General features: G+C 40.5%; 1 protein-coding gene across 5 annotated transcripts in view; it reads left to right on the top strand.

The window, feature by feature from the left end:
- MID1 (midline 1) overlaps nt 1-21,767 on the top strand; it is a 413,412-nt gene that overhangs the window by 358,090 nt on the left and 33,555 nt on the right. For all 5 annotated transcript variants that reach the window (XM_070289738.1, XM_070289737.1, XM_070289740.1 and 2 more), the window contains exons 4-5: nt 6,494-6,601; nt 16,995-17,143. In XM_070289738.1, coding sequence (XP_070145839.1) covers nt 6,494-6,601; nt 16,995-17,143 — 257 coding nt within the window. The remainder of the gene's footprint in view (nt 1-6,493; nt 6,602-16,994; nt 17,144-21,767) is intronic.

Raw genomic sequence — 21,767 nt, 5'->3', positions numbered from 1 at the left:
CACACTGTTCTAAGCAGAGCTAAGGAGACTTAGTTATTTACTCTTAGACATAGTGTTCTAAGGAGACCTCATGAGAACTAAGGAGAGCAAAGCAGAGATAGGAAGACTTACTTACTTACTCTGACTCATATAGTGTTCTAAAAAGAGCCAAGGAGAGCTAAGCAGGCTTACTTACTTACTTACTCTGACACAGTGTTCTAAGGAGAGCTAAGGAGACTTACGTACTCTGAAACATAGTGATCTGAGGAGGGCTAAGAAGACTTACTTAGTTACTTGCTTACTCTGACAAGTATAGTGTTCTAAGGAGAGCTAAGGAGACTTACTTATTTACTCTTAGACATAGCATTCTAAGGAGACCTCATGAGGACTAAGCAGAGCAAAGGAGAGCTAGGGAGACTTACCTACTTCCTTACTTACTCTGACTAATATAGTATTCTAAAGAGAGCCAAGGAGAGCTAAGGAGACTTACCTCCTTAGTTATGTACTCTGACGCACAGTGTGCTAAGGAGAGCTAAGCAGACTGACTGACTCTCTCTGACACATAGAGTAAGTATTCCAAGGAGACTTACTTACTTACTCTGAAACATATAGAGTGCTAAGGAGAGCTAAGCAGACTTAGGTACTTTCTCTGACACATACAGTATTCTAAGGAGAGCTTACTCTGACACATAGTGTACTAAACAGAGCTAAGGAGAATTCCTTATTTTCTTACTTACTCTGACGCATAGTGTTCTAAGCAAAACTAAGGAGAGCTAAGAGAGGTGACTTACTTACTGTGACACATAGAGCATTCTAAGGAGAGCTAAGGAGGGCTAAGGAGGCTTACAGAGTTACTTAGGTACTCTGACACATATAGTGTTCTAAGGAGAGAGAGCTAAGGAGACTTACTTACACTGTCACACATAGCGTGCTAAAGAGAACTAAGCAGACTTACATACTTTGTCTGACACATATAGTATTCCAAGGAGAGCTATGGAGACTTACTTACTTGGACACATAGTGTTCTAAACAGAGCTAAGGCGACATACTTCCTTACTCTGACACAGAGTGTTCGAAGGAGAGCTCAGGAGAACTAAGCAGAGCTACAGAGTCATACTTACTTCCTTGGACACATTATGTGATAAGGAGACTTACCTACTTACTTACTTACTCTGACACAAATAGTGTTCTAAGGAGAGCTCAGAAGACTTACTTATTTACTTACTTACTGTGACATGTATAGTGTTCTAAGGAGAGCTAAGAGACTTAAGTTACTTCCTTACTCTGACACATATAGTGTATTGAGGGCAGCTAAGAAGACCTGGGTTCGATCCCTGGGTTGGGAAGACCCACCCTCTGGAGAAGGAAATGGCAGCCCACTCTAGTATTCTTGCCTGGAAAATCCCATGGATCGCGGAGCCTGGTAGGACTCCGTCCATGGAGTCGCAAAGAGTCAGACACGACTGAGCAACTTCACTTTTTCAAGAAGAGCTAAGAGAGTTACTTACTTACTCTGACATGTACAGTGTTCTAAGGAGAGAGAAGGGGACTTACCTACTTACATACTTAATTACTCTGACACATATAGTGTCTTAAGGAGAGGTAAGGATAGTTAATGAGACTTACTTGCTTACTCTGACACACAGTGTTGTAAGGAGAGCTAAGGAGGTCTAAGGAGACTTAGTTACTTAGGTACTCTGACACATATAGTATTCTCAGGAGAGCTAAGTGACATACTTAGTTACTTATTTACTCTCACACATAGAGTGTTCTAAGGAGCCCTAAAGAGAGCCAAGAGACTTAGTTACTTACTCTGACACATGTAGTGTTCTAAGGAGAGCCAAGAGAGTTAGTTACTTATTTACTCTGACACATATAGAGAAGGGGACGACAGAGGATGAGATGGCTGGATAGCATCACTGACTCGATGGACATGAGTCTGAGTGAACTCCAGGAGTTGGGGATGGACAGGGAGGCCTGGCGTGCTGCGATTCATGGGGTCGCAGAGTCGGACACGACTAAGCGACTGAACTGAACTGATACAGTGTTCTAAGGAGAGCTAAGGACACTTACTCAGTTACTTACTTCCTGTGACACATACAGTGTTCTAAGGAGAGTTAAGGAGACTGACTTAGTTTCTTACTCTGATACATACAGTGGTCTACAGAGAGCTGTGGACACTTACTCTGACACACAGTGTTCTAAACAGAGCTAAGGAGATATACTTCCTTGCTCTGACGTGTATAGTGTTCTAAGGAGAACTACTTAGTTTCTTACTTACTCTGACACATATAGTGTTCTAAGAAGAGCTAAGGAAGGCTAAGGAGAGTTACTTAGTTTCTTAGGTACTCTGACAGATACAGGTGTTGCAAGGAGAGCTAAGGAAACTACTTACTTGCTGTGACACATATAGTGTTCTAAAGAGAGCTAAGGAGAGTTTCCGTAATCAAGTGTTCTGGTTGCCTGTCTGCAGTAGCACAAGCTGATTTCAAATACTTTTTATTTCTCCTCCAATTTAATTCAATTGAACCCCAATTTACTAATAAGTACTTTATTTTCTTGACAGTGCTTTATTTATTCAAGAGTCTGTCCCAGTTGACATGCCTGCCAACAGTATTTTGTGTAGATTTTTTGTTGATGGCCATTCTTACCCCTTTGAGATGGTATCTCATTGTGGTTTTGATTTGCATTTCTTTTCCTGTGATGTTGCACAGGTTTCAGAAGCAGACGTAAAAGGTAAAATCATAACCAGGAGCGGCCAGCTTCCAAACCAAAACCAAGATTTAGAAACACCTGTACACACTGCAGGCAGCCCATACACCCTGCCATATTTGATTTAATAGCCTATATAAAAATGAAGTCCAATCAAATCCTTAGCATTTTTGAAGTAACACATCAAACTGCACTACTGTGGAAAACTTCTTTGTAGTGGAAAGAGTTTAGAAATGTAGGGTAGCATTCAATTCACTTTATTGTACCTGTTAGAATGGAAGATTGGTTGTGTTATAAAAATTTGGAAACTTCACACTTTGCCTACCATGTTGCTGCTGCTGCTGCTAAGTCGCTTCAGTCATGTCCAACTCTGTGCAACCCCATAGACAGCAGCCCACCAGGCTCCCCCATCCCTGGGATTCTCCAGGCAAGAACACTGGAGTGGGTTGCCATTTCCTTCTCCGATGGTCTCACTAGGTTTAGTCAACACTGGAAAAAAATCTTTAAGCAGAGAATATGTTAGCAGTAATGTCAAAAGCTAAGGACCTCACAGTATAGCCAATTGATTTTTGACCAGGTGCTAACATACTGCAATGGAGGAAAGAATTGTCTTTTGTGCTTTAGCAACTGGATATCCATAAACAAAAGGATAAAGTTGGACCCCTATTTCTCACCATACATAAAATTTATTTTAAAATGGCTCACAGATATATATGTAAGAGATAAAACTTGCAGAGGAAAACAGAGGCATACATCTTCACAACCTTGGATTAGGTTTCTTAGCTATGATACCAAAAACACAAGTGACAATAGAACAGTAGATCAACTAGATGTCATCAAAATTAAAACCTTTTGTGCTTCCAATGTTACCATCAAGAAAATGAAAAGACAGCCTACAGAATGGGAGAAAACATTTGCTAATCACATAGCTAATAAGGGACTGGGTACCCAAAATATATAAAGAAATCATAGAATTTAACTATATAAGTTAAATGGCCCAATTACAAAAGGAACAAAAGATCTGAATAGTCATCTCTGAATTAGGTACACAAATATTCCATAAGCACATGAAAAGATGCTCAACATCTTTAGCCATCAGGGAATGCAACTCAAAACCACAAGAAGATGCTACTCCACACCCACTATGATGAATAAAACAGAAAAGACAGACAGTGTCAAGTGTTGACAAGGATGTTGAGAAACTGGAAGCCGCACATACTTGTTCTTGGAATCTAAAATGATGCGGCCCTTTGGGAAACCAGTTTGGCAGTTCTTCAAAAACTTAAACACAGACTTGACGTGTGACCCAGCAATTCTTCTATACTCAAGAAGAATGAATACATATGTGCACACAGAAATTTACACATGAATGTTCACAGTGATACTGTTTCTAAGTAACCAAAAAATAGAAGCAACCCAAATGTCCATCTACTAGAGGATGGATAAACAAAATGTGGTGTATTACTTCTGTAATAATATTTGGCATAAAAAGGAATGAAGTACTGACACATGGTATGACACGGAGCAATCTTGAAAACATTATGCTAAGTGAAATCAGCCAGACCAAAAAGGGTCATATATTGTTTCATTCCATTTATATGAAATGTAGAGAGCAGGCAAATGCATAAAGAGACAGATCATAGACTAGTGGTTATCTGTGCCCTCAAATAGGGTAGGTAGTCACAATATGGAGTTACTGCAAATGGGTATGGAATTCTTTAGGGGATGTGGAAAATTTTCTAAAATTAGATTGTGATGATGATTCTAAAACTCAGAGTACACTCAAAGCCACAACCTGTACACTTTAAATGGGTGAATTTTATGATATACAAAGAATATTTCAGTAAGGCTGTAAGAAAAATCAATACCCTCCCCCTAAAAAGAATCATGATGACATACTTCTGTGTCTACACAGTCTTAGGAAACCACCACGTTCAATACCTGCATATTACCTACTTGCAATATACCAGGATACCTACTTGCCTGATTGTATGTTACCTTGTCTCTTGTTGGAAGGTCATTTTCACTATCTATTCGTTGAACAAATAGTTTTTGAATGTCTATTCTGTGTTAAATATGGCTCCAGGTACCTGGAATAGATGCCTCATGTCATACAATACTCAAAGATCCCTACAAGGAGCTTGCCTCCGATCAGATTTACCTTGATTGTATGTTCATGTTCAAATACAGCTTAGCTCTTAGGGGTCATGCCAGGAGATATTTTTCAAGTGTAAGGTGCTATTTTCCACAAATTTCACTTTCTCCATCATAATGGGTCCATGGTTTCAATAGACTGCCATCCTTTTCACAGCTTGGTTGTTGTCAGTTATTAAATTCATTGTGAAGTCAAAAGGAATGACAAGAACTCCTGACCCCACTTCCAGTTTATCTCATTCATAGAGATTGAAGTTACTCTAGTTAAATAAAGTATGCCCAGTCAAAAGGGCTACATGTCTGGGCCCTGTCTCCTCCCTGAGTTATACTGGAATCATCAATGGTCTATTGGCATTCTTCATAACAGCATAGCCACTTCTCCTGTGCTGTGTTAAAATCATAAAACTCAGGCCTATCCTATCTCCATCTCCCACAGCTGTGGTTTTTGGGTCTCTATGAATAACATTTCAGAATTATCATGAGGTGGAGGACACAGCATGTGCGCAGTATTTCCCAAGCCCAGTTGCCAAGAATGAGCTAATGTTAACCCTTTCTTGCATACAGTGAGCCTTACAAACTTCAAATGCAAGCCATTCGACAATGATCGACCTTGCCAGCAGAATGGCAGGCTTACATGGTAGATCCCCAGATTTCCAGAGATAACATTTAAAATTATGTCATAAGATTTATAGAATATTCAACCATCCTTTTCCTTTTCGATGTTTTCATAGTGACTAAACACAAAGTTTGCATCTGTATATAAAAGACAAGTTAAATAAATATGATACCACCTTGCTAGCTTGCTTTTGGAAAATGTGTCCAAAAGATGTTGATCATAATCTATCCTCCATAAAAGATCAGTATTAGTTTAACTTTTGTTTAGTAGCCTCAAACTGCACTTCCCTTCAAAATATAAAAACAAGAATTGCAAATATCAATTTTCAATTAATTGGTAATAGCTACATACATGGTGTGTTAAGAACGTTCCTGAGATTGAGCATGGCTTAGCAAAAAGAGATAGCTAATAAATGTTTTCCAAGGATGCAAGGTAGGGAGTAGACATGTAAGTCTTATATTTGCCGTCCCTGCATAATTGGAAGAAGAACTGACATTGAAAACATCTTTTTATCACAGATTTAGAGAACAAACTAGTGGTTACCAGTGGAGAGAGGGAAGACGTAGTAGGGGATTAAGAAGTATAAACTGTGAAAGCGTGTTACTCACTGACTTGTGTTGGACTTTTTGTGACCCTGTGGACTGTAGCCCACCAGGCTCCTCTGTCTATGGGATTCTCTAGGCAACAATACTGGAGTGGGTAGCCATTTCCTTCTCCAGGGGATCTTCCCAACCCAGGAGGTATACACTACTATGTATAAAATAGATAAGCTACAAGGATATAGTGTATAACACAGGGAATATAGCCAGTATTTAATAATAACTAGACATGGAGTATAACCTTTAAAGATTGTGACTCACTATATTGTACACCTAACTTATATGCGATTGTACAGCAACTTTTCCTCAATAAAATTTTAAATAAAGTATCTTTCCAGCAATTAATAGAAATTTACTAGTCTACATGTTAAAAAGGAGCATTTAATGGAAAACAAACATTAAATTAATGCTCACCATTTTATCTGTCCCATAGGTCAATGCATCACGTCAAGAAGCCAAATTGATGGAGGAATGTGATCTTCTTATTGAGATCATTCAGCAAAGACGACAAATCATTGGAACCAAGATCAAAGAAGGAAAGGTACGATTTCTAGGGCAGAAGGTTTCAAATTCTCTGCCTGGAGGAAATATACTTCCGTGCACACCAATCGCTTAAGAAATACTGAATGCCTCCTTTTTCTGTATTTTCTGTGGTTGTACTCTTTAAGTCTTTAGGATGTAGGTCAAAGCCCCTTCGCGGGCCAATTTTTGCTCCACCCTTTCTTTGTGTGATGGTCTCCTGAACATACCTGCAATGCAAAGGCTGCTCCATGACCCAACTCCAGGGCACAGCCCAGAGCTCTGGTATATTAGAGCCCCAGTTTTCTGTCTCTTTTCTCTGGGAGAAGATGGGTTTCATAGAGAAGAGTTCATTTCACATTTACTGCTGTATCCCAGCACTTAACACAGCACTAAATAAATGTTTAAATAAGTCAGTCTTTATCTACAGAAATTATGAAGTGCTTTCTCATGTCCCTGAGGGAATTTAGACAGGTGTCATTTCATGGTGGCAAAACTCCTGTCATTGCACTTTATCATAAACCCCTTTGTGGATCTATTAATAGTACTTCTTTTCTAATGTTTATATGTCTGAAATTCCCATGGTTTTACAGTGCCCTATATTCGAAAAGCAATTCACCAGTTTAAGTTATATTCTTTATGGCCGTCTTATTCAAAATTTATTTCAAAATGTTGGTAACTCTAGAATCACTTTATTCTATTTTTAAAGTAGTCATATTTGTATTGATAGATTTTTGATCCGCTTTATCCCATTTCTCTGCCACCCTCAAGACAATTTTGTAAATATTTAAAAATAAAAAAGTTTGTTCATGATCAAATCAGTTCTTGAATTTCTCTTATTAGTGCTCATAACTATAAGGAAATATGTATAATTAAATCCAATCAGCAAGAATTAAGTAGTATATAGAGATTACAAAAGCAAATGTCTATGCTCTTCGGTTTTCTACAAAATTTGAAAGGTACTTCTCATTGTATAATGTTCCAGACTGCTTTGTCTATGTAGAATGAAAAACATTTATACATGTATGTTGTGATGATGATCATAAACGTTAAAGTGAAATCAAATAGGTCTTGAAGCTGTTCCAGTGAATTATCAAAATAGTATAAAATTATTCTCTGACTTGAGATAGTTTGGCATGGACATGTACAGTCTTCTATATTTAAAATGGATAACCAACAAGGACCTTCTGTACAGCACAGGGAACTCTGCCCAATGTCACGTGGCAGCCTGGATGGGAGGGGAGTTTGGGGGAGAATGGATACATGTATACATATGGCTGAGTCCATCCCTTTGCTGTTCACCTGAAATTATCACAACATTGTTGATTGGCTATACTCCTGTACAAAATGAAGTTGTTGTTTTTTTTTAATTGTTCCCTGGCCAAGGATGGACTGAGATGTGTTAAACAACTACTTACCTCACATAGAAATTATACTGTCAGTCTGGAATCTGTATTGGATCTGTGTCCTCTTCCATCATCAGGCACCATGTATATATTTCTTAATACCTGACATCTTCCAGGTTCTTAGACACATGAGAGCCTGAAAACAACTGTAATTAATTATTAATATGCATATGGAAGGCAGTTTGTTTGCCCTTACATGGTCATGTGCAGGGATCAGCTCTTAATATACATTACTTCCTTATTGTTACTCAAACAAATTACCACAAACTTAGTGGCTTAACACAACACAGATTTATTATCTGACCTTCAGAAGTCTAAAACCAGTCACAACGAGGCTCCTGTCAATATTTCAGCAGTGCTGTTTCTTTCTGAAGGTGTACAGCAGAATTCATTTATTTTCTGGCTTATAGGAGCCACCCCCATTCCTTGGCTGGTGGTTTCTTCATCACATCAGTCTGAGCATTACTTCCCGCCCAGATCTCTTTTCTCTGGCACAGACTCTCCTGGTTCTCTCTCATCAGGACCCTTATAATTACATTGGGATCACCCAGATAACCCAGGATAACCCAGATAACCCCAGCTCCAGATTCTGAATCTAGTCACATCTGCCAAGACTCCTGTGTAAAGGAACATGTAAGGTCACAATTTTTTTAAACTCCTGGGATTAGGATGTGGGCATCTTTGGGGGCCCTTATTCAGCCTGCAATGACTCCACCACAACCTCCTGGCCAGCAGGTCCTCCTTTCCCTTACTTACCTCCCCAGCATGAGGGTTACTCGCATAAACTAGATCAAAGTAGCGAAAGGGTGTCCCCAGTTCCAGCCATGATGATACGTAGGCTTCATGCTCTGGTGTACCCACTCTGCCCTGAATGTGTCTGTGATCCAGAACATAGTAAAAGAGAAAAGCACAGAGACACATAGCTAGGCTCCAAATGAGATAAGGCTTCTCAGCTCACTGAAAGGGACTAACAAAAGTTTCTTGCCAGCCTCCACCTTGGGTTTGAGCTTTTGGCAAACTTCAGGCCTGGGAGTCTGGAGCAAGTCAGTTGGGTTGGAGCCTGGCTCTGCACTTACTGTTTCTGATGCCTACACAAAATGCGAGAGCCTCAGCAATGCAGAGATAATACAAGATTCCTGCATGAGGACCCCCAAGGATGAGGTGAGGGTGACTAAGACAGACAGGGTAGGCTAAGCAAGCTGAGTGAGGGAGGGAAAAAACTTATGAATGACTGAAACCCAAACCACAATTCCAAAGCATATAAAGACATCTTGAATTTCTAAAACACCCCCAACAAAATCAACGAAGACATTTTCTCACCTCAGATGAAAGGAATTTGATGGGAAAATATTTAGATGTTCAAAGAGATCCGTAGAGGAATAACTTCTATCTTAGAAGAGCAAAAAGTTGTGAAACCACAAAAAAGGAAGATAGGAAATAAGAAAAAATAGATATAAAAACAAATTAGAAGTTTTGGAGGGGAAAATGTCTACACTGAAGTTGCAAAGAAAACTCAGCTGGAAGGCAATTTTGGAAGCTAAGTTTCAGCCTCCACAGGGGGAGACTCTACACATAAGAATAGGTAACTTGATCTGTACTTCACACTACATACAAAAATTAAATATACATGGGTCATATACTTAAATGTAAAAACTATGAAGACTCTAGAAGAGAAAACACAGGAGGACATCTTGGTGACCTTGGACTGGCCCAAGGTTATATACAATGGCAAAAACATAAAAAAATATTTATAAACTAAAGAGATAATTATACATTTTATATTATCAAAAGTAAAAACTTCTCAAGGCACTCTTAAGTGAGGGTAAAGACAAACCACACATTAGGAAAAAATACTTATAAATGATTTATTTAACCAAGTACATGTATCCAGAATATATAACAGATTTTCAAAACTCATGATTAAGGAAATAGATGACCCCTTCACCAAAACAGATAAAAGATTTGGATAGCTACTTTACCAAAGAAGGTATCAGGATGGCAAATAAGCACATGAAAAGATGGTCAAAATCATTAAGTCATTAAGGAAATGCAAAGTAAAACCTCAGTGAGATACAACTACTTACCTCTTAGGATGGCTGAATTAAAAAGATGGACTATGCCAAGTGCTGGTAAGAATGTGGATTAACTGTAACTCACACATGGTTCTAAGAATGGAAACTGAAAACTGTTAGAAAACTGTTTGACAGTTTCTTCAGTAGTTAAATATACATGTACCCTTCCATCCAGCCATTTTAGGTGTCCTGTATTTTAGAAAACTGTTTGACAGTTTCTTCAGTAGTTAAATATACACGTACCCTTCCATCCAGGCATTTTAGGTGTCTACCAAGAAAAATGAAAGCAGATGTTTATATAAAACTTGGACATGAATTTTCATGGTAATATTAAGGGTAGTAGCTTTCCAGATGGCACTAGTGGTGAAGAATCCACCTGCCAATGTAGGAGATGTAGGAGATCCCTTGTTTAGGAAGATTCCCTAGAGAAGGAAATGACAACCCACCCATTCTTGCCTGGGAAATCCCATGGACAGAGGAGCCTAGTGAGCTAGTCCATGGGGTTGCAAGAGTCAAACGCAACTTAATGACTAAACAACAACAATAGCCCTTGACTGCAAATGACCCAAAGATTATCAATAGATGAATACAGAAATGATTAGTGACATTTCCATACAACGCTATTCAGCAAGGAAGCCCATGTGACAACATGAGTCATAAGTGAAAAAAAGCCAGACAGAAAATAGTATATACTGCATGCGTATATTCATACAGAATTCCAGAAACAACTCTTTCTAATTAGCTACAGTGGCAGAAAACAAATCAGTGAATGCTTAAGGATGAGTGACAGAGGGGTGGGCAGGATAAATGACAAAGGTGCAGGAAGAGAATTGGGGGTATGATACATACATACATACATACATACATACATGCTGCTAAGTCACTTTAGTCGTGTCCGACTCTGTGCGACCCCATAGATGGCAGCCCACCAGGCTCCCCCGTCCCTGGGATTCTCCAGGCAAGAACACTGGAGTGGGTTGCCATTTCCTTCTCCAGTGCATGTAAGGGAAAAGAGAAGGGGAAGTCGCTCAGTCATGTCCGACTCTTAGCGACCCCATGGACTGCAACCCACCAGGCTCCTCCGCCCATGGGATTTCCCAGGCAAGAGTACTGGAGTAGGGTGCCATTGCCTTCTCTGATATATATATATATATATATATATATATATATATATATATATATATATATATATATACACACACACACACACACACACACACATACATATATATATATATATTCATTACCTTGAAAATGGGGACTCTCTCATGGGTTTACACATATTTGAAAACTAATCTGATTTGTACTTGAAATATGTGCAGTTTCTTCTATATTAAGTGTATTTCAGTAAAGCTGTTTTATGACAACTAACTTATAAGTGATCAATGCAAAGAAACAAAGGAAAACAATAGAATGGGAAAAACTAGAGATCTCTTCAAGAAAATTAAAGATACCAAGGGAATATTTCATGCAAAGATGGGCACAATAAAGGACAGAAATGATATGGACCTAACAGAAGCAGAAGATATTAAGAAGAGGTGGCAAGAATACACAGAAGAACTATATAAAAATCATGACTCAGATAAACACGATGGTGTGATCACTCACCTAGAGTCAGACATCCTGGAGTCTGAAGTCAAGTGGGCCTTAGGAAGCATCACTATGAACAAAGTTAGGGGAGGTGATGGAACTCCAGCTGAGCTATTTCAAGTCCTAAAAGATGATGCTGTGAAAGTGCTGCACTCAATATGCCAGCAAATTTGGAAAACTCAGCAGCGGCCACAGGACTGGAAAAGGTCAGTTTTCATTCTAATCCCAAAGAAAGGCAATGCCAAAGAATGTTCAAACTACCACACAACTGCACTCACCTCACACGCTAGCAAAGTAATACTCAAAATTCTCCAAGCCAGGCTTCAACAGTATGTGAACTGAGAACTTTCAGATGTTCAAGCTGGTTTTAGAAAAGGCAGAGGAACCAGAGATCAAATTGCCAACATCCAGTGGATTACAGAAAAAGCAAGAGAATTCCAGAAAAACATCTACTTTTCTTTTATTGACTACACTAAAGCCTTTGACTGTGTGGATCACAACAAACTGAAAAATTCTTACAGAGATGGGAATACCAGGTTTTTCCAGTAATCATGTATGCATGTGAAAGCTGGACCAAGAAGGCCAAGCACCGAAGAACAGATGCTTTTGAACTGTGGTGTTGGAGAAGACTCTTGAAAGTCCCATGGACAGCAAGGAGATCAAAGCAGTCAATCCTAAAGGAAATAAGTCCTGGATATTCATTGGAAGGACTGATGCTAACGCTCCAATACTTTGGCCACCTGATACTAAGAACTGACTCATTGGAAAAGACCTTGATGCTGGGAAAGATTGAGGGCAGGAGGAGGAGGGGGTGACAGAGGATGAGATGGTTGGATGGTATCACTCATGACTCGATGGACATGAGTTTGAGCAAGCTCTGGGAGTTGGTGATGGACAGGGAGGCCTGGTGTGCTGCAGTCCATGGGGTTGCAAAGAGTTGATCACAACTGAATGACTGAACTGAACTTGTGTATTTTATACCATGGAACAGTCTTCAGAAATTAAAAGCAATGAAATTAAAAGCAATATTTATATGGACAAATCACAGAAAGAGAAGAAAGGTTTATAATGATTCATAGAGAATAAGAAATATACAGTTTGATGAACTACAAAAAAATTGCATACACTATTGAGGCAAATATACATTAGCATGCTTGGGAGTCATCAGAAGTGTGTTTTCCTCTAGAGAGAGACATGAATGGAATTAGGGAGGGACATTCAAGGGCTTCAATGTCATCAATAATATTTTACTGCCTTCTGAAAAATCCTATGCTAATATGATGAAAACACTGACATTTGCTAACGCTGGTGCTATGTATGGCAACATTGGTCATATGACTTGAAAAATTGTACTTTTGACATGTATCCCTTCTTAAAAATGCATGTTTGCCCAGGGACGTGATCTCAGAAGAAAGATGAGGGCCCAGTTCAGCTTTTCATTGAGTTACTACCTTGGCACATGACCAAGGACTAGTTCATCCCTAACCGGGGAATTCACAGTGACTAAGTCCCTGGCCAGGGAATTGGGTGTCAGAGAGACGTTTTAAAGAAAAGAAAAACATGCATGCCAACTCCCTGCCAAGCATCTCCAAGTATGGGCTTGGGGCCCAGTGAGGGTGTCCAGGGTGGTAACTGGGAAGTCTGAAGACATGCAATCTAGAGAGGCACTCGAACTAGCACTTAGAAGTGGGGAGCTGAAGGCAGAATCATGGAGCCCACAAAGGTTAATCTGACTCACCTCTTGACTTTGCCTCTGTATTTAGTGCCAGTCATAATGCCCTAGACCCAGAGAAAACAAACTCACTGCATATCCTCCAACCACGGTGGGGGGTGGGGTGCATGGGAAGGGTTGGGAAAGGCTGCCAATCAGTGATGCTGTTACCCATTAGCACAGACTGGTAATTCCTTCCCTCAGACCATTGCACCTTCTTTGAAAGAATAGCTCAACAGCCTTTATGCTTGTACTGACTAAAGAGTCTCAAGCTCTGAGACTCCCCAAGAAAGAGCGGGCTTATTTCTTCAGCAGTGGGGGATAAATTTCACATCCACACATCAACACATGAAAAGCTGACAGCAGACTCCAGGTTAAGCAAACGATGTACTTATGTTCAGACACATATCTGAGAAAGCTGCAGCTAAAAACAAAAGGGGGTCCCTTCTCATCACTACTTTTATGTGCTCTGAGTCTCCAGAATTGCTGGTAATTACCCTGGAGTCCATGTTAGGGCTTTTGTATAGCCTTATAAAAATGCTCAGTACAGTCATTGTCAGTTAAGATACTTCTGTTAATTGAGGATCAATGGTTTGGACCAAACAATTTTGGGGTGAGAACCCTATGTAGATAATAAAAGCTCTTAAAATATAAAGAAAAATAAAGGGCCACTTTTAAAAGCATTTGTAAGGTAAAATGAACAGCAAGTAAATTGATATAAATAGGCCTGTGTCCCCAGTAAAAGGAGATTCCAACAAAGAAAGTATTTCCATGATGACTGTGGAAGTAAACTCCACAAATTACAACATTCAGCCACACTTCCCCAAGGAAAAAAGAACACTGCCAACTTGGAAAAAAAATTAAGTAATATATTTTAAAAGGTGTTTTCTAATGAAGGCATTCATATTTTGCTAAATACTCAGTGTCTGATCCTGAAGTGTGGTACCATGTAGGACAGTGCTTCATATCAGTTCAGTTCAGTTCAGTCGCTCAGTTGTGTCCGACTCTTTGCAACCCCATGAATCGCATGCTTCATATAATGTGATCCAAATCATGGCCATCTGATTAGAGTCATTTAGGTCAGCAAACTTTGTAAAGGGCCAGGTATAATAAATATTTTCAGTTGTGACCTGTAGGCTCTGACATTACTGCTCACCACTGCCCAATGGTATAGTGTGAAAGCAGCCATAAATGATTCATAAATACATGCATGTGGCCCTGTGCCAATAAAACTTTATTTACACAAACAGGTTTTGTGCTGGATATGGTCCATAGACCATAGTTTGTGAACTAACTTAGGAAAGTGGTTTTCTTTTCTATTTTCTTTCTTTTTTACTGAAACCCACAGTAAAAAATACATCAAATCCAGCACTGACACACGGACACATAGAGAACTAAGTTTTATGAAACCCAACTTACCCTTTCTACAAGGAATGAACTCTGCTACTGTCTTTTCTCCTCTCCTCTTTCATTTAGTTTTTTAAAATGCTAATCCCATCCATTCTGGTGATTCATCACCTGCAGATCAAAAAACATTATTGCTTGTTAAAATGCAGATTCCCACAGCCCGCCAATTACAGCTCCTCACCTAGGATTTCGAAATGTTGGCCCAGACATTTACAGGTTTTCTTTAAGAGATCCCCAACTGATTCTTGTGCACACCAGGCTTATAAAGCTCCAGTCTGGTCTATCAGATGGAAGTCTACACAAAAGTAAAATTAAAATTAAACCAAGTTGTCTTCTGTAAAACATTTGTATATTTTCTAAGGCGGCTCTCATTTTGGCTTGAATTCAACTTATGCATGATTTAGGACTTTTTTCCATTTCTTCTTATGTCACTTTGAATTTCCAACATCATGATAGAATTTTGTGTGTGTGTGTTTTTTTTTTAAGAAGAAAGTGCAGGTCAAGCATTTTTCCATTTGTAATCTGTGTGATCACTGCAACGTATACTGAAAGGACATGAAGTTCTTCAAAAGGAATACTTGGACCTTATTTGTTTTGTTGCTGTTAGAATTATACTAAATACCTTCAGTTCTGCCATGTAACTTGTGATTAAGTATTCCTTCCTCTGACAATTTCTTCTGGATGTGTTCCAACATCTTGAATTGGACTCGATGCCTTTCTGAGCTTTACCTCTGGATATAATGCTGTTAGAAGCTAAATTATATTTGGTATACGATAAGTGTCATTTTATTCAACTAACAAACACAGTTAATCGGCAGTGATGGTCACTGTAATTATATATAATGTGGTAAATCTTTTACCAGGCTTAAGATAACATACTCTATGCCCCAGAGTTTTGACACTTCATTTCTCTAACCCTTGACTTTCAAGAATCTCACTCTTGCCTGCAATCTTGTGGCTGCCGCCTCGCAGTTCAGCATTCATTTCCTTTGTCTGCTCTGGTACAACAGAGCTGAAATTGGACAGTCCTCAGAGGCCTCAAGTTCTGACATCTCCTTCCTTCCTTTACTTCGATTAGACTTGCACGGGGATGATAATGATGACTTGGAGAAAGGAGGAATTTCTTGGAGTTAGCAGGAATTCTGGAGGGAACCCGAGCCAGCCTTGTCTGCAAGACAGATGAACTGGCCTCCTCCCTACCCTTTCACCCCAGGCTGTTTTCCATTCCGGAATGATCAGAAAGCCGGCCAAGACCTGTCCCAGGCTGTGTAGACTTGAGCAGGGGGGGTGGGGGTGGGGCCGCGCACACAGGGTGTACTGCTGTTCCAATTAGCACTCTCATTTTCCCCTGGCATCTGGCCAGAGGGCTTCATCTCCCAGCACACTGCAAACACCAGAGCGACCGGTCAAGTGGGTTACCATGGACTTATCACAGCCTGCCCTGAGGTGATGGTCAGTTATGTTTGAGGGTCGTTTTCAAGCAAGACGGAATCAGAAGTTGGAATGGAGGTTGGAACCAAATGAGCATTTTTATCCAGACTGGGAACTGCTTATCAAAATAGTTTTAGTTATCAAGCATGCACAAAGTGCCTGGAAATGACGTTCCCGGTGAGGGGAAATGGCCCAGCTGTGCTTTTTTTGGCTTTCTCTCATCTGTGGAACAGGAAAAATATTAATCAATGGAAAAAATGCTCCCTTTCTGTTAATTTAACACATGAGTTTGCAGTAGTGTGGGAAATAGTACTATCTAATGTGTTTACATCACCATTTTATTACATGGATGGCAAAGAACTTTTGATTTGACTCAAGCCACACGTTTTGCACCTACGATGTTTTATTTTCTCATTGGCTGAAAAAATACGATAGAGAATGTTCCAGGGTTCCCTGTGATCTTACAGTCATTGTGTTAGAATAGCTGAGGGAAGAGGCCCAGTGACCCTCTAACTCACACTGGGCAACACCTTTTTTCCCCATCAACAGGGAAGCAATTCGCAATTCAGGGCTTCCTCCTGAAACAAATTAGTGACACTTCTCCAAGAAGATAAAGAATAGCTCAGACAAGAGTGCCATGACTGGGGTTCACAGCTTTCTCTGCCTCCCTTTTGAACTTTTAGTGAAGGATGACTTGCACACAACCGAACTCACACACTGCGAGAGTCCAGCACAATGCATTTTCACTAAGCAAGCCAACCCGGGTAACCAACCATCTCCGTGCCTCTTTTGTTCCAGGTGATGAGACTTCGCAAACTGGCTCAGCAGATTGCAAACTGCAAACAGTGCATCGAGCGGTCGGCGTCACTCATCTCCCAAGCAGAACACTCTCTGAAGGAGAATGATCACGCGCGTTTCCTACAGACCGCTAAGAATATCACTGAGAGGTGAGTGCAGGGGCTGCTGGGAAATTCTCAGCGCCTGGGCTCCCATGTCTGGACTGTGATTGGTTGGCCTTGCCCTGCCTTGCTTTTGTTTGCATTTTCAAGGCTGGGTACCAGAGAGAATAGAGGCTTTGAGTTGCTTTGTTCCCGCTCAAAATGCTTCCCTTTGACCTGTCAAAGCCTTTTCAGTATCAGCCGGGAGTTCAAGGCCTTTGAAACAAGAGCCTGCCAGTTAGAAAGAATAAAATCTGCCTTCTTTTACTGGGGAAGAAAGCTTATGATGGCACAAAACTGCATTTACTGTGACTCTCAGACCTGATCTTATCATATACTTGATAACAAAGAATCAAAATGAACACCAAAACATAAAAGAGAATCTTTTCTTCCATCTCAAGGCTTATCGAGTTTTAAAAACCACCCAGGTGTTGTTCTCTGTGAGTGCTATTTTTATTTGGTTGAGAAGCTTTGCCTCTCCTCAAAGGTCAAGACCAACTCATGTCGGAGAGAGAAGACCCAAAACCCAACTGTCAACTTCATACCTCCTTCTTTGAAAATCTTCTTTATTCTATGGTGGGGGACATAAACATTACATGATTTGAAGGGACAGCTCAGCAGCGAAACTGACAGGGGTCACTGCGCCTTCAGTGCACATACTTGATAGGCATAAAATTACTCACCTTCACTGATGCAAACACTTATAGCAATTCTTGGGGAGCCCAAGAAAAGCACCTCGCGCCACCTAAATGCATGACATCTCCAGCCAATGCCATTGACATTGACTTTTCATTCAGTGGAATTTTCAGAGTCAACTCACCTTTATCCAAAGCAATAATTGAAGCCTATCCCTGGAAGACCCCAGATAGCTCCTTCTTCCTGATCTTTATCCAGCAGCAGGGCTCTGCAAACTCTGCTTATAAAGGACCAGAGTAAATATGTTCAGCTATGAAGGTTATCTAGTCCCCATGACAACTACTCAATTCAGCCATGATAGGTCTCCAGCAGCCTAGTATAGATGCAAATGAACGGGCAACGGTGTGTTCCAATAAGACTACTGGCAAAAACAGGCGGTAGGTCAGATCTGGCCCTTGGCCAGGGCTTCCCAGGTGATGCTTAGAGGTAAAGAACCCGCCTACCAATGCAGGAAACGTGGGTTTGATCGCTGGGTTGGGAAGATCCCCTGGAGGAGGGCATGGCAACCCACTCCAGTATTCTTGCCTGGAAAATCCCATGGACAGAGGAGCCTGGTGGACTACATTACATGGGGTTGCAAAGAGCTGGACACAACTGAAGTGACTTAGCACACACACTGGACTTTGCCAGCCCTTGGCCTAGGGCAAAAAATATACCATCTTCTGACCTGAATTTCTTCAGGGAAAGAGAAAGAAAACTACAGCTTATTGAGGGTTTGCTTATGTTGCACACTGTGCTGATGCTTAAAATACCACACAGAGGTGGGCAGTGGTATTTCCACTTCCAGTATCCCTTCAATGGGAGGAGGGTATAGTCTCTTTATGGCTCTAGTCTAGTATCCAGCCGGTTCCTTTGTGTTCTTTCTTCTGTTTGAGATTTCCTCTGCGACTTGTTAGATACTTATCTCTGCCAATGAACGTGGATAACAGCTGGTTATCATCCCTTTTATATCCTTAAAATGATCTCCTCCCTCCTCCAAAGGCAGCCAGCTTCTTTCCTCAGGACTCGTCAGTTCCAAGTGTTTAATTGTCTCCATTGCTCTCATCTGGACTGCCTCCAGGTGCCTGAAATATTCATGCTAAAGTTAAAAAAACTGCAAAAAGCACTAATACTCCAGTGTGCCCAGGACACTCAAGTAGACAGCATTTACACTTACATCATGGTTTCCAACTGGGATCCACTAGTACTTTTCTCCAGCTATAAATTGTGCAATGTCTAGTATGACTTGCATTTCTCAGCACTTCTTAAAAATCTGAGCCAGTCTAACATGGAAAAATTCTCACCTAGCAGGAGAGAGAACATGACCCCATAACAGTTAAGATAGAATGTTCTGGAAGAAGATCTGCATTCGAAGTCTAACACAAGAGCATGGATGCCCACATGGCATCTCCCTTTGAACCAGCAGGTCATACCTGGACCCATTCAACTCTACCTGGCACAGGCCCATCTCATCAAGCATAGAATCGTGACCCACTACTCTTTCCACAAATGAATTTTATCATATATAGGGTTCGCCAGAAAGTTCCTGTGGCTTATTCCATAACAGCTTATGGAAACACCCAAATGAACTTATTGACCAATCCAATACTCTATTCTCAAGCCTTACTACTACATAATTTTTGGTGTGATTGCAGGTGCACTTTGCTAACATGATGTTAAATTAGCAAAACTCTTCACTACATCCATAAGAAACTTGGCATACTACTTATGAAAAGTTTAAACTTACATCAAGTTTGAATGCATACTACCTGCAAAAATTTGCTAGGAGCCCTTGTCGCTCTGTTTCTTCATCCCATCTCTGTCTGTCTCTATTTGTCAATCCTCTTGGTCAATTCTTGAGCCCTTTGCCTTTTCCAGCCACCAGAATATGGTAAAAAGGTGATGACCTTGACCTTGTAATTTGGAAACCTGGGTTCAAATCCTAGCACTGTCGCCTTTTAACTGTGATTCTTTGGGTTTGTCCAAGAGCTATTTTTGACTCAGTCAACTAGGCTCCTAATAGCTACCTCTATCCACAGTTGTGATAACATTGCTGGCCACTCCTATAAACACGTCTTCGGTGTTGTAGATACTCCATAATGTTCCTTGGATTTGTATTTTCACATTACTTAACATTCTTCTCTAAAACATGACTTCACAGCTCTGTTCCTGTCTGTCTGCCTTGGGCTTTGGCACCTGTGTACTTGTAAACCATCTTTACTCTTCTAGTCAAGGGTGGAATAGCCACAGGAAACTTAATACTGCAGGCCTTCCTCAAGTTAGAATTGGATGCAATTTTTCTGCATCCGTACATCACTTAAAGTGCATATGTGTGCCTACAAGCTGAATCAGATTGCATAAAGATTTTTCAATTCAGAAACATTAAAAAAAAAAAAACCCAAGAGGGGAGAGAGCCTCAAGTTTTACATTGTAAGAGATGCATGTGCTTTAGAATCAAGCCCTTGGCTCTATGCTAATTGCTCAGGAGTAATGCCGACTCACTGAAAAAGCCCCTGATGCTGGCAAAGATTGAGGGCAGGAGGAGAAGGGGGCGGCAGAGGATGAGATGGTTAGATGGTATCATCAACTCAATAAATGAGAGTTTGCTCTGAAGGACAGGGAAGCCTGGAGTGCTGCAGTCCATGGGGTTGCAATGAGTCGGACATGACTGAGCAACTGAACAGCAGCAGCGACAGCTGGCATTTGGGGCTGCTCCCTGATGCTTACAGTTTCCTCATGTGCTCCCAGTGGGCAAGACCCCCAGTCATCTTGTTTTCACCGTGAAGACCCCAGGACATAGCAAGCTGCCTGATCTAAATGAATGCATGAAGACATCTATAAAACAGGGCGATTGTTCATTCCTACCTAATACAGATCCTGTAGGGATAAAATGAAATAATTTAACAACGATACTAACTGAGATCCTTATCTCAAGGTAAATGTGCAACAAATGCTAATTTCTCTCCTTCCCACTCACTAAATGGATCCAAATGGATTGTATAATGGACTATATACTCAAGCCTCGCTAATATATCATTCTTGGAGTGGTTTTTTGTACACTTTTCTAAAATTATGCTAAATAAGCAAAATTCGTTACTCAATCTAAGCCTAAGAAAGTTGGTCTACTACTTATAAGACATCTAAAATTAAAATCGCATTTGAAAGTGAAAGTGAAGTCGCTCAGTCGTGTCTGACTCTTAGCAACCCCATAGACTGCAGCCCACCAGGCTCCTCTGTCCATGGGATTTTCCAGGCAAGAGTACTGGAGTGGGGTGCCATTGCCTTCTCCATAAATTGTAAATTAGAGACCAAGATACTCCTGTTCCACCAGCACCCAGTAAACCAGCAAGAAGCAAAAGCTCAGTAAAGCACTTCACAGGCCAATAGCCCTGATTACTCAACAGCTGACAGTATTTTTCACTATGGACTCTCTTCATCACAGGGTATGTATCTCCCAGAAAAAGGAAAAAGAGAACTGTTGAGTTAGTTTACCATGCAATAAAAGGTCATACAATGATTTTTAAAGCTATCTTGAATAACATAATGACATAACATGAAAATACACAAAATAGGTACCAAAATGAGGTGTGAAATAATAGGCATTTAGCAGCAAATTATCTGTATCAAGGGGCTTCCCTGGTGGCTCAGCAGTAAAGAATATGCCTGCAATGCAGGAGACGCAGGCTCCATAGGTTCAATCCCTGGGTAGGGAAGATCCCCTTGAGAAGGGAATGGCAACCCACTCCACTGTTCTTACCTGGAGAATCCCATGGACAGAGGAGCCAGGTTGACTTTGGTCCCTAGGAGGGACTTAGAGTCTATCAGATGAAGTCTTTGTCCCACACCGCCATAGGCAATTCAAGGATCCAACTGACTTCTCCAGAATACAAAGCTGACAATGCCAGTCATCTACTGGAAAGATGTCATTTCATCATAAGAATCAGAGTGCATCTGATGA

The sequence above is a fragment of the Ovis canadensis genome, chromosome X (genome assembly GCF_042477335.2).
Source record: "Ovis canadensis isolate MfBH-ARS-UI-01 breed Bighorn chromosome X, ARS-UI_OviCan_v2, whole genome shotgun sequence".
Lineage (NCBI taxonomy): Eukaryota > Metazoa > Chordata > Mammalia > Artiodactyla > Bovidae > Ovis > Ovis canadensis.
The sequence above is the reverse complement of the archived record's forward strand: the minus strand, read 5'-3'. Positions and strand labels throughout refer to the sequence as shown.